The sequence below is a fragment of the Nyctereutes procyonoides genome, unplaced genomic scaffold (assembly GCF_905146905.1).
Source record: "Nyctereutes procyonoides isolate TBG_1078 unplaced genomic scaffold, NYPRO_anot_genome, whole genome shotgun sequence".
In the NCBI taxonomy this organism is placed as follows: domain Eukaryota; kingdom Metazoa; phylum Chordata; class Mammalia; order Carnivora; family Canidae; genus Nyctereutes; species Nyctereutes procyonoides.
This window is the reverse complement of record NW_026575049.1, coordinates 48,899,778-48,912,065: the sequence shown is the minus strand read 5'-3', so window position 1 is coordinate 48,912,065 and position 12,288 is coordinate 48,899,778. Positions and strand designations below refer to the sequence as shown.

General features: G+C 53.7%; 1 protein-coding gene across 2 annotated transcripts in view; it reads right to left on the bottom strand.

Annotated features, from left to right (window-relative positions):
• PRKCE (protein kinase C epsilon) overlaps positions 1-6,843 on the bottom strand; it is a 560,172-nt gene extending 553,329 nt beyond the window's left edge. The window contains exon 1 of one of the 2 annotated variants that reach the window (XM_055328672.1): positions 5,781-6,843. In XM_055328672.1, coding sequence (XP_055184647.1) covers positions 5,781-6,128 — 348 coding nt within the window. In that variant the 5' untranslated portion in view covers positions 6,129-6,843. The remainder of the gene's footprint in view (positions 1-5,780) is intronic. The other variant, XM_055328671.1, reaches the window with a different exon arrangement.
• Between the last annotated feature and the right edge of the window lie 5,445 nt (positions 6,844-12,288).

The following is a 12,288-nucleotide window of genomic DNA, read 5'->3' as shown; positions in this document are numbered from 1 at the left end:
GGACCTGAGGGTCTCAACTAATCACTCAATCTGCTGCTGGTCAAAGACACAGAGAAGGAGAAACAGAACAGACAAACAAGGTCTGACTGCCCAGGAGACCGAAGGCCCTTTGACTACAGAGCCCCAGTGCCAAGTAGCTTTCCATGATAGCATTGGGGCAAGAACTAACCCCCAAGGTAGTTGTTAAATAACCAATCACATACCAAGGGGAGTTATATTTAATTAGACGATAAGTATTACAGGAATCTGTAGGGGGTTAAGTGTGGAGAGATCCTGGAACCTCAGCTGCTGGGGGACAAATTCAAAGGGTAGGTGCACACAAAGGGACCTCTGACCATTCCCAGTCCTTCCATATCCCTTTCTAGACCCTACCTCGCTCCATTTAAATGATAATAAAAGTTTTCAGGGATTTTCTAAGATTTCCCTATACAGAAGTCCTGATATAGAGATAGGCCTTCAGGCAGCGAGTATCAACGTGTACCCTAGCCCCGCTCAGGGTGAGACTCAGTAGGGGCCTCAGCAATGCCCATAGGCTCCGCCCAGAGCATCAGTATCTGGACTAACAGGGCTTGGCCTTGGCCATGTAACAATCTCCCCCAAGGGATTCTGGGGCCAACAACGAATACCAGTCCCTGAACCTTACCTGTTCAAAAACAGTGCAGGCCGATCTCACAGGGTCAGCAGGATGGGATAATTTCGAGAAACCTTTTCGAGGCTCTCTGGGAAATCGGAAACAGAAACACTAGCATGCCATTCCCGGCCAAGTGACACTACCCAACGGAAAAGAAACATTTTGGAGATGATTTAAAACTGGCTTCTTTGGGTCCTGTATAATAACCAAATCTAGAAAGACTCTCTTCAGGGCCAGTCCCATGGTAGGTTTAGGGGACACAAAAATAACTGGAGAGACTAAACATTCACTGAGTTCTTGCTGAGGGCAGGCATTGGTCTGTGCGTTTTCCATGTAGTAGTAACCTTTCATCTCCCCCAAAACCCCTTTTGTTAGAGTTAGATACGTTTACCATCACTCATTCCTTACAGAGGAAGAAACAGAAACGCAGGTCAAATAGCTCTCTAAAGATCACAAAAGTGGTTGGTGGCAGATGCAGGAATCAAACCCAAGGAGTTGGGGCACCTGGGTGGCTCAGTGGTTGAGCGTCTGCCTTCAGCTCAGGGCGTGATCCCGGGGTCCTGGGATCAAATCCCACATCAGGCTCCTCGCAGGGATCCTGCTTCTCCCTCTGCCTCTGTCTCCGCCTGTCTCTGTGTCTCTCATGAATAGATAAATTAAATATTTTTTAAAAATAAAACAAACAAACAAACAAGGAGTTTGGCTTCAGAGCTCTGCCCTTAAGCACTGGGCTGACCCATGTCTCAGAGAATGACAGTCATTACCACTGCATTATGAGTGGCTCCTCTACAAGATCAAGCATGGGAGTGACACAAACCAAAAGATGGCTTTGGGGTAGTGTTACAGGGGAGAGCAGAGCTCAGTATATACACTAGTGAGGTGACCACACAGCCAACTCCAGACTGAGCGGGAGCAGCCAGCTGTCGCGTGCTTGCTCCACGTACCCTCTCTGCCATCCTCCACGCTCCCACCATCTGTCCTAAGCGCAAAGCAGCTCCATCCAGTGTTCACTGGGCCTCTGCTTCTAATGAGTCCCAATACCTCTCGTTTACCCCACTATGCTTATAAATCTGGTTTAAGGAATTACAAAGGTCTACTGTAAAATTTCAGGCCATCTCTGCGTACAAAGTCTTGCTACATTAATGACCCAGAGCCCTCCCCGGCCCACAAGTTCTATTCTACTCCTGTTTCTCCAAGCATGGTCCAATTCTCTCCGGGACCGCGTGTGTTACAAATAAGGATTCCTAGCGCCTGTCCTAAACTCCAGAATGAAAAGCTCTGAAGGTGGCAGGCAGATCTATATTTTTAGCACCCTCCCCTAGTGATTCTGATGCACACTCAAGTCAGAGCAGCATTATATATCTCATTGCTGGAAAACGAGCGGCAGCAAGAGTGTTTAATGGCATTCGGCTTTTAGTACAAGCCAGATCTTTCCGTCTCTCCGTAATGAGCTTTCTCTAAAACAACCCCCTTTGTCATCACAACTGATACGTCTCTCATTATCTGGAGAATAATTATCTCAGCCTGGCTATTAAACATTCTAGAATCCACCTGAGTTTTCTAAACTTTCTCCTTCGCCTGTGTTTCCCAGGTGTGGCCCCCATAAAGGCTGATGAGTTTAAGAGGCACCTGAGATGAAAGTCCTTCCTTTTTATGTTAAAAGGCTATTTGTTTATTTTAATGTGAAGGAAGAAACGTTGTAACTACAGCATCCCAACTGGTGCTTTCATGAATACTGGGGCTTAAGTGGCAAATAAGAGAATCAATGTTTAAAAATTGTAAGTACATAATAGCACAGATGGTACTCAGATAAAAGTCTTAAATTTGGGAAATTTTATCCTAGCCTGGTCCTAGCTGATGGGGAACCCCAGTTTCAACCATGCTTCTTTATCTCCCCAAGCCTCACCACAGGCATCCCCTGCCTTTATTCCAGGGGTGTCTGTGTCCACAGAAAGCTGTCTCCTCTTAGAAGTACCTCTTTTTTTTTTTTTTTAAGATTGTATTTATTTATTGATGAGAGACACAGAGAGGGAGGCAGAAACACAGGCAGAGGGAGAAGCAGTCTCCCCGTGGGGAGCCCGATGTGGGACTCGATCCCAGGACCCCGGGATCACAACCTGAGCCAAAGGCAGACACTCAACCATTGAGCCACCCAGGCGTCCCTGCAAATATCTCTTTAAATGTTACCCACCGTCTCATGCCCAATTTATGCCTCCTTCCAGGAACCCTCCAGTTTCTCCCAGCCCTTTTTGAACTCATGTAACATCCTTATGGTCCCACTCATTTAGAGCCTAACTGCTACTTGAGTGTCTACATGTATCTATTTAGTGGCACTTCCCTAATGAAATGGAAGGCCCCTGAGAGTCACCCAGTCTCTTTTACCTCTGGGTTGCCTAGAGTGCTAAACTTCCCTGCTTGGGTCTGAGCACGAAACAGGAACTGGGTGAGTACCCGTGAATTCATGGGGCAGTTGAATGAAACGGTCCGCATCAATGAGAGAAGCAGCTGTTCCAGGCCCTCTGCATCTCCTTACTTCAGGCCAGATTTCTTAGCCACACCCAAGAAAGGGTATCTCTTCACCCCTGCCAGGTAAAAAGCACAGAGCCCCTGAGCCTGGGAAATGCTGCCCAAAGGTATGATTCTGTGGGTGTCCCCTCAGTGACAGGAATGGGAAAGGTGATTTCTGTCAGCCCAAGTGAACCTGTCCATTTCCAAGGGCCAGTCACCTCTGCGGATGCATCGCCACCCCCATCCCCAACTCCCCTGCCCCCTACCTCCACCCCCACCTCCAATCCCCCAGCATCTTTTAGTGAAACCAACATTAGGTGAGCAAATAGAACCAGCTCCACTACTCGATTCATCCTGTGACTTTGGCCTCTTTGTAGTTCCAAGTTGTTCTTTTTTGTTTTGTTTTGTTTAAATCTAATACCTGCTGTACCTAATTCACACTTGCTATGAGACAAAAGAGAAATGATTTTGAAAGCACTTTAAATTACTGTGTACAATGAAAACCTCAGGGACACAGCACATGAATCTGCAGGGAACAGACTGGGAGGGCCAGGGGGGGGCCCAGTTCTCACCCCCCTGGCAAGCCATGGGCAATAGGAGGTGTGGGCCCTACTTCCAGTCCCCTCATGCTTGCATGTGACCTTGGGTACCCACTTGGCTTCTCTGACACTCAAGGTCCTTGTCTCTAAAACATGCCTCTGCACTAGGTGATCCAGGCTAGGGCCAAGTCCAACATGAATCTGAGCACCTTAGAGAATAATGACAAGGCAAGGCCAGTGCCCACAGCATGCTTCACTCCAAGTGCTCAAAAGTGGGGATGGCGCCCTGATGCACGCAGGGTCTGGGCAGGCTCCAGCAAAGCATCACCAGAGACACGTAGACACCTCTCCCTCCAACCAAGATACGTTCTGTGGCTAGAGCCACCTTACTGTTCATCCCACCTGCTCTCTCTGCCCCACTCTATCTTCCTCATCTGCATACACGGTAAAGGCCCCGTGGTCTCTCTACTATACCCGTGTTTTTTTTTTCTGTCCTCTTCCTGTTCTAAAACAACTTAAAAACCACAGATTTTTAGTGTTAAGGTCTGGCCCTGAAACTGGTCATCCCTTAAGCTCCCCCTCAGAGAGGCACTACTTCTCCTGAGTCAAAGAGCCTATATATGGAAAGGAAATGAGGAGTGAGTGGGAACTCCAGTGGTGGGGGGCCAGTAGGAGGAAGGGGCATCAATGAACGGAATGGGGTGCAATGGCACTGTGTTCTTTGGAATTCCATAATTCTGCTCCCCAAAGCGTAAGCCACAAATCTCCCAGGGCTGTACTCGGTATGGTTAGTTGAGGCTTCCCTGTAAGCCCCGTAACCATGGTTTTGGGGCAGACTACATCACAGTGTGAGCATAACGAGAGGAGACTTTTTCCTATTTTTGTCTAAAACTCCATTTCCTTTTAAAAAATATGTAAGGTGACATGCCAACGTGGTTCATACGCGACCTCTGACCCTAGGACAATCATGAAGTGGTCTGTTTTCAATAATTATAAGGGAATTCCTCTATGTTTCTCCATGAGGACCAGATACCTCTTTTCATGTAGAGCGAAGAAACCTGAAAACGTATGTACCCAGGGCCACACCTGCTCTTGTTGGAAACACGTAGCAAATCAGAAAACACCGAAATCCATTTCCTAATTTAACACCTTCCTTTCAAAAAGAGCTAAAAGAAGGGTGGTTCTCCCTGCTTCTTTGGGTGCCAAGGTTGAGCGCCTTTGGTTTACAGTACTTGGACAAGGAAGGCCCATTCCCAAGTCCCTAATATTTTGACAGTGTCATCAACTAAGTCAATGTCAGAGTCAGCGGTAGTACCTCATTGCAGAGTGTCCTGAAAATCAAAACAGGGAAATCGAATAACTTTAAGTAGGATTCAAGGCACCGACCGACTTCCAGTTTCTTGCAAGCAGCACCATTTTTAAAACACAACACTCATTCTGGATGCATGGGCGATGCATGGGGCAAAACCAGCTTGGCTTATGTTGCTGGGACCCTGCAGGAGACATCCTGGAGGAGAACACGTTTCTCTCCCCGTACGTCAGAAGATGAGCTAACCACCGTGCAACAGAATGGAAGCAAGCTAGCTTCCTCCCGGAGGGAAAAATAAAGCAGCTCCCTCGCTCCTCTGCTGCGCAGGACAAAGCCAGGACGTGCAAGAAGCCTTCAGTCCAGGGCTCCACGTGCCTCTCCAAGGACGGAGGAACCCACCCACACGCAATCACACACGCAGCCAGCCCACCACGCGCCCGCGGAAGGCGCCGGCTCCTCTGCCAACCTTGGGCACCAGGGCCGGGGGCTCTGGCAGCTTGCAAGCTCCCGGGAGCGCCCATTGTCTGAAGGGGGCTAGAGGGCCTGCCTCTCTTTGCAAGTCTGGTCTCCGTGGCTCCAGTGCCTACTTCTCAACTACGACGAAATGGAGCATGCCTCCCCAAGGCAGCTGAGACACATCACACACTCGCACACTCGCACACGCACACTCACACGCACGCACACACCCCAGATGGCAAGAAGTCTCGGCGCCCCGTGACCCACGCCAGGGCCGTGGGCGCGTCCCCGCGGCCCCCCGAGCTGGGCCCCTGGCCCGGGGGGCGCCCGGACTCACCCAGTCCTCGAAGTGCCGGCTCCCGTTCTGCAGCAGCTCCTCGAACTGGATGGTGCAGTTGGCCACGAAGTCGTCGTAGCCGATGGGGGCGTCGTGGAAGACGGCCAGCTCGATCTTGCGCCCGTTGCACACATCGGTGACGAACTCGTCGTGCCAGGCCGGGCTGTTGGTCTTCTGCTTGGTGGCCGTCTGGCCGATGCGCGAGTCGTCCACGTTGAGGGCGATGTAGGGGTCGAGAAGGAAAGTCTGCGGCCGGGGTCCCACCGCATGGCGCAGCGACCAGGCTGTGGGCTTCAAGCTCACGGCCTCGCAGATTTTGATCTTGAGGAGGCCATTGAACACTACCATGGTCGGGGCGGGCAGCGGGGGCCGGGGTCCCTCCGTCCGCCCCGAGGGCAGGAGTGAGGAGCCGACGCCCCGGCGCTCGGAGGGTCCCCTGCGCCCCACCCCGCTCTCTCCCTACACCTGGGAGCGCTGCGCCCGGGCGCGGGCGGTCCTCGGCGGGAGCATGTATTTCCTCGCCGGGCTCCTAACGGAAAGCAGGGCCGGGGGGAGGGCCGGGGGACGCCGCGTGCGGAGCGAGCCTCCCCCCCGCCCCCCGCAGCGCCTCCCGGAGGGGACCGAGTGGCGCCGCCTCGCTGGCTCTCCGGCTCGGGGCTGCGGGGACGCGGGCGCCGCGCCCGGCGCTCACCTACCTTTCCGAGACATAATCCCCGGGAAATTTCGACTCCGGGAGGGGGAGGGGGGCGTGGGACGGGGCGGGGACGAGAACCGGGGGCGCAGATTTCAACCCGGATCCTCTTCGCACACCCAGCGCCTGCCTCTGCCCGCGCGGGGCGGGGGGTGGGTCGAGGGATGTTCAGTCTATCCGGAGGGATGCATGTCGAGAGGAAATGGTCCTCCTCGGAGCCAATTTTTTTTTAAGAATCCACAAGCCGCACGGCCGGCCCGGCCGCCTCCTCCGGGGCGAAGCGAAGCGAAGCGGCGCGGCGCGGCGCGGCGCGGCGGTCGGCGATCGGGAGGCGCCGGGAGCCCGGAACCTCAGCCCCGCGCGGGCTCGGGCTCGGGCTCGGGCTCGGGCTCGGGGTCGGGGTCGGGGTCGGGGTCGGGACGGCCGCCGCGCGGGCTCGGGGCGCAGGCCGGCACCGGGCGGTGCGCAGCGCGGCGGCGGCGGCGGCGGCGGCGGCGGCGGCGGCGGCGGCGGGGCCGGGACTGCGACTCGGCGCGGCCCCACCTCCCGGGCGCCGGCGCCCGCCCGCCGCGCTCCCCGCGTCCCCGCTCTCGGCTGCCGCTCGCTCGCCGCCCGCCCGCGCTCCCCCTCGGTCTCCTCTCCCTCCGTCGGTGTGCGAGCCAGTCTCCCTCCCTCTAATGCAGGAAATGCGCAAAAGACGTCAGTGTGTGTGTGTGTGTGTGTGTGTGTGTGTCTGTGCACGCGCGCGCGCGCTCCTGTGTTTGGGGAAATAGAAAGTTTTGCCTGTTGGGGGAGCAATACGGGAAAAGTGAGCCGAGGAGAGGCCGCCGGGGAGAGGGCGAGCCCGCCGGGTCGCGGCGGCGGGCGGGGGGGCCGGGCGGGGCCGGGGGCCGCGGGGGGGCGGCTGCGGGCTGCGGGCTGCGGGCTGCGGACGCCGGGTCTGCGCTCTCCGCCCGGGGGCCGGCGGCCGGCGCATCGCCCCGGGGCCCCGCGACCGAGCCGGGGCTGCGGGGCTGCAGACCCCGGGGGCGGGGCGGGGGGCGGCCTGCGGGAGGAGACCCGGGAGCCCCCCGGCCCCGCCCCCCGCCTCCCGCCCCGGGCTGGGGCTGGGGCTGGGGCTGGGGCTGGGCGGGCGCGCGCCGGCCCGTCGGTCCGTCCCGCGGGCCCGGGGCGCTCGGCTCCCCCGCGGTGGGGGAGGGGAGGCGGGGAGGGGCGCGCGGGGCTCGTGCTGCGGTCCTCCCCCTGCCCGGGGCGCGGGGGGCGCCGTCGCCCCGCGGGGACCCGTCCTGGACTTCCCGGGCCGCGGGAACTTGTTGACAAGTGAAAGCTCGGGAGCGAACCTCGGCTCCGTCCGCGTTTGTTGATCCTCCGCAAAGTGACTGCAGATTCACCCCGGAGCCCGTCCTGCGGGGGGAGGGGGCGCGCCCTCCGGGGGGCGAGCGGCCGCGGCCGCGCTCATCTCCTCCGTAACCTTTAAACTCTCGCTGGAAGCCGCGGCGGCCGGTCACGTGAGGCGAGCCCGGGGCTGCCGGGGAAGAATTTCCTCCGCGGGGAGCCGGGGCCGGGGTAGGCGGCCGGGCGGGGGCCGCGGACGAGCGCCCGGAGGCCCTGGGCGCGGCCCTGGCTGCGGCCGCCGCGGGCCGGGCGCGGGAGGGGGCGCGCGCGGGGCGGGGCGGGGCGGGGCGGGGCGCTGCGAGGGTGCGAGCCTCGGCCTCCCCGCGCGCCCGGCCCAGCCGGGGGCTTCGCAGGCTTCGTGCTCAACCGACCGCGTACTTCTCCGGCGGGGCCGCTGCGCGGGGACCAGAATTTAAAACCCACCTCCCCATTGCATTTTTCTCAGCGGAAAAGGTTATCGTTGCCTGTGGCTTAAAGGTTTAAAAAGAGGATTAGAGGCGGGGGAGGAGGCCGGCCCCTGAAGCAGCTGGGTACCCAGCGCCGCACACGGGTCGCAGAAATGATCAGAAAGCCCCAAGGTGATCCTCTCCCAGGGCCCTCCCTGATGCCGTCGTCCCCCCCCCCCCCCGCCCCGTAGGATGGGGCAGCTGGGGAGGGGCGGTGCTGGAATGCAGTCTTGGGGACAGCAGGGCTCTTCCCGTGTGAAAAGTCAGGATGTGGGACGCCTAGGTGGGCTCAGTTGTTGGGCATCCGCCTTTGGCTCAGGTCGTGATCCCAGGTTCCGGGGATCCAGTCCCACATGGGACTCCCTGCGTGGAGCCTGCTTCTCCCTCTGCCTGTGTCTCTGCCTCTCTCTCTCTCTCTCTGTCTCTCATGAATAAATAAATAAAATCTTTTTTTTTTTTTAAGGAAAAAGTCAGGATATGAAAGTTATGCCTTACGTGGTCACTCCCACCAGCAGGAGATGTGTTTTAGAATCTGTTGGCTGGACAAAGCGCAAGGGTGTACACTGCGCTGCTGTTTAATTTTTATACTTTTGATCATCAGAATTTTTTCCATGGTTCTTTCTCAACTTGTTTCCTCCTTCAAGGGGCATGTGATGGAAGGCAGTGGCAAGTAGGGCTAGATCTTCTGAAAATTCATTTGGGAAGTAGAGGCAGTCATAGAGCTGAAGTACTTGGCAGAGAGGCAAAATTTAAAGGTTACTAATAAGCACAGTAATCAAAATGAGTAATACCTTAATGCAATATTTTTAAGAACCTAAATTAATATAAAAGTGGATGAGCATATCCAAAATGCAAATAATTTTAAATGTTGCATTAAAATATCATTTGTTACTGAGTTGACTGGTGCCCCTGAAATGCAATACCTGAGATGATGAGTGCTCCATTTGCTTCCCCCTAGCCCCAGCCCTGTTGAGGAGTCTAGAGAGACAAGGATTTCATGAATTTACGGATCCATGAGTGTTTCATACCTTCTCTGTACTCTTTGTCTCTGAGATTATCATGCAAACGGAGAAGTACGCAGTATTGAAAAACATTGGCCAAAATCCTTCCTCTTCAATGTGTTACACAGGAGATAAGTTTAGAATTAAGGGCATGCTGAACTTGAACTTTTGGCATGATAATCATATTCCACTCCTCCCCAGACAAGACTTCCCATATATACATAAATAAATACGGTCTATTTGCCATCTCAGTGATTAGGCATTCTTAAAACCAATAACCTACAAACAAACTTCTAATACCACTTCCCTGTGACCTGGGTATGGTTGGCAGGCTGTCACACCATGTGAATAATCAAGCTGCGATTCTCAGATGTGACCAACACCAGGGTGGCCTCCTTTTTTGTGTGTGTTTTAACCATTTTTTAAGTTTTTATTTCAATTTCAGTTAACATACAGTGTAATTTTAGTTTCGGGTGTACAATATAGTGATTCCACACTTCTCTACAACACTGGATGCTAATCACAACAAGTGGATGCCTTTTAATTACAAGTCTAAAAAGGAGGCGGCTGGGGGTGGGGTGTGGAGAGGTTGAATGACCTGGCCAAACAAACTGCCTGTGTTGTACTGAATATTTAAATAAAAAGGGAAAATGCTGGTACAAACATTCCTAACCCCTTGCTCTTATTACATCCTTATTTCTGAATAAATCTCTGACCTTCTTACTCTCGAAGTTGGCAGAATATAAATCTGTATGCTCTGGGATCACCATGGAGACGCGGGATGTGAGCTTCTTTAAGGAAAACCCTTAAATTTACCTGAAGGGGAGGATTGGGGAGGGAAGGTGTCTAAAATAACCCTTTGCTCCGGATTCACGTGAAAAGAAAAACAAGCCCTTATAGGTGGGAAAGTTTAGAAAGCAAAATTCCAATCAATAATTATTGCCTACTCTATCCTTCTCTTGGCCCCTGTATGCAGTCCTGGAAGATAGGACAGAGATTGACATTGGTATTGAGTAAGATGCCCTTTGGATTCCAACTATGGCCTAGTTATTTTTGTGATCTTTGGGAGAGGGAAAGGAAGAACGATGATTTCAGAATTTAACAAAGGTGACCAAGAAAGTGCTTTGAAAATCAAGCTGGTGGGGAAAAAGATCGATTTCACTAGAGACCTCAGGGCCACAGGGTAAGTGCTGCAGTAGAGAGATAGGGGTGCACCAGCCTCTCTGAGAGCACAAAGGCAGGCTCACCCCTTGCCCGAGTTTGCCCGGGGAAGGCATGGCCCCAGCAGGCCTAGACTTTTCAGTAGGCAAAGAGGAGAGGGAACGGTGCTGGAGGCAATGAGAACAGAGTATGCAGAACCCAAGTAGGTCAGAGCACGGCTGTCTGGGATGAGTAGCCATCAGGTGGGCCTGGCAAGTTGGCAGGCAGTAAGAGGAGGTGCAGTAGGTTGGATGGCATAAAGACTCTGTGGAGCCTGTAAATGAGTTTGAAATTTTTCCTTCAGAGACACTGATCATTCTCAGGTGGGGAATAGCATAACCAGAGTTAATACCTTAAAAAAGCAATCGTGCAGGGATGGATATATTTATCTTTTGCAATTTCCCCCCAGAAGACACCTTGGGATGTTAGAGAGATAGAAGATCCACGTCTTAAGATGATCTACTCTAATAAAAAAAAAAGACAGCCTGTGGGTATTGTTTGGATGGGTTAAAGGAAGCAGAGAGGGGATGCTAGAACCTTAGACTAGCATATCAATATTCACGTCTTTGTTGCTGTGCTAGTGGTTGCCATTTATAGAATGTTAATGGCTTCTGCTTAAGGTCGGCCTGGTCAGGGACCGTCATCCATTCCACACATGCTACGAGGAACAGAATTCAACCACCTGGGCCATCTGATGGCATATGCAGCCATGCAATGACACAGGAAACCTTCCAGAGTTCTGTTGGCCCTGCCTGGCCTAGCCCCACCCGAGTTCCAGCCCCATTCCCAACCCCACCTTAGGTCCTTCCTCTTGTTGTGGGTCTATGTCTGGCCTGCCATGTCTTCTTATTTTGGCCCTGTCTCTGCTTTGAACTCTGTTGCAGTGACCCAGAGACCAAGCTTCACTCACAATCTGCAAAGAGATGGAGGGATCAGAGGTAACCCCATAGAGCTTAAAGGCAGATGCAGGCAGGAAGTGGCCTGCTGCTCCTCCTTCCTCAGTTCCTTTGACCCTGGATCCCACTCCCTCAGGCATTGTCTGGAAAGTAACATCATGTACCACATCTTTGGCGGTGATGTTGGGCTGCATTTTGGGACATTTTTTTTTTCTTAAAGATTTTATTTACTTATTTATTTAGAGAGTGCACGAGCAGGGGGAAGGGCAGAGGGAGAGGGACAAACAGACTCCTCGCTGTGTGGGGAGACTGATACAGGACTTGGTCTGAGGACCCTGAGATCACCACCTGAGCCAAAGTCAACCCACTGAGTCACCCAGGTGCCCTGTATCTTGGGACTTTTAAGTATATAAATTAATCCATGGGCCTTGCTACGTACCTGTTATGTTCCCAATCCTGGGGCAGGTGCTCTAGGGAGGACAAATAGATAATTTGTCCCCTGTCTTCCAGCAGGGGAAATAGGAAGATCAATTCAGACATTTATTTAGCAGTTGGTATTGAGTCCCACATCATTTGGAGCACTGGAGAAGCAAAGATGATGACACACAGTGACCCTTTATTAGTCGGAATGGGCTATGTCATACTGCTGTAATAAACAGTCCCAAATCCCATGGTCTTAAAATAACAGGTTTCTCCTCACGCTGCTCTAAGTCCATGGCAGGTTGGCTGGGAGCTCTGCTCTGCGTTGGTATCATTCTCCCTCCTGCATGATAAGTCACTATCTGGAACTTAGGTAGTCATAGGCGGCAAGCAAAAGAACCTCTCGAGGGTCTTATCCAGGCGCCTAACTAGTCCACTGGATGTGCTCAGTGACACTCG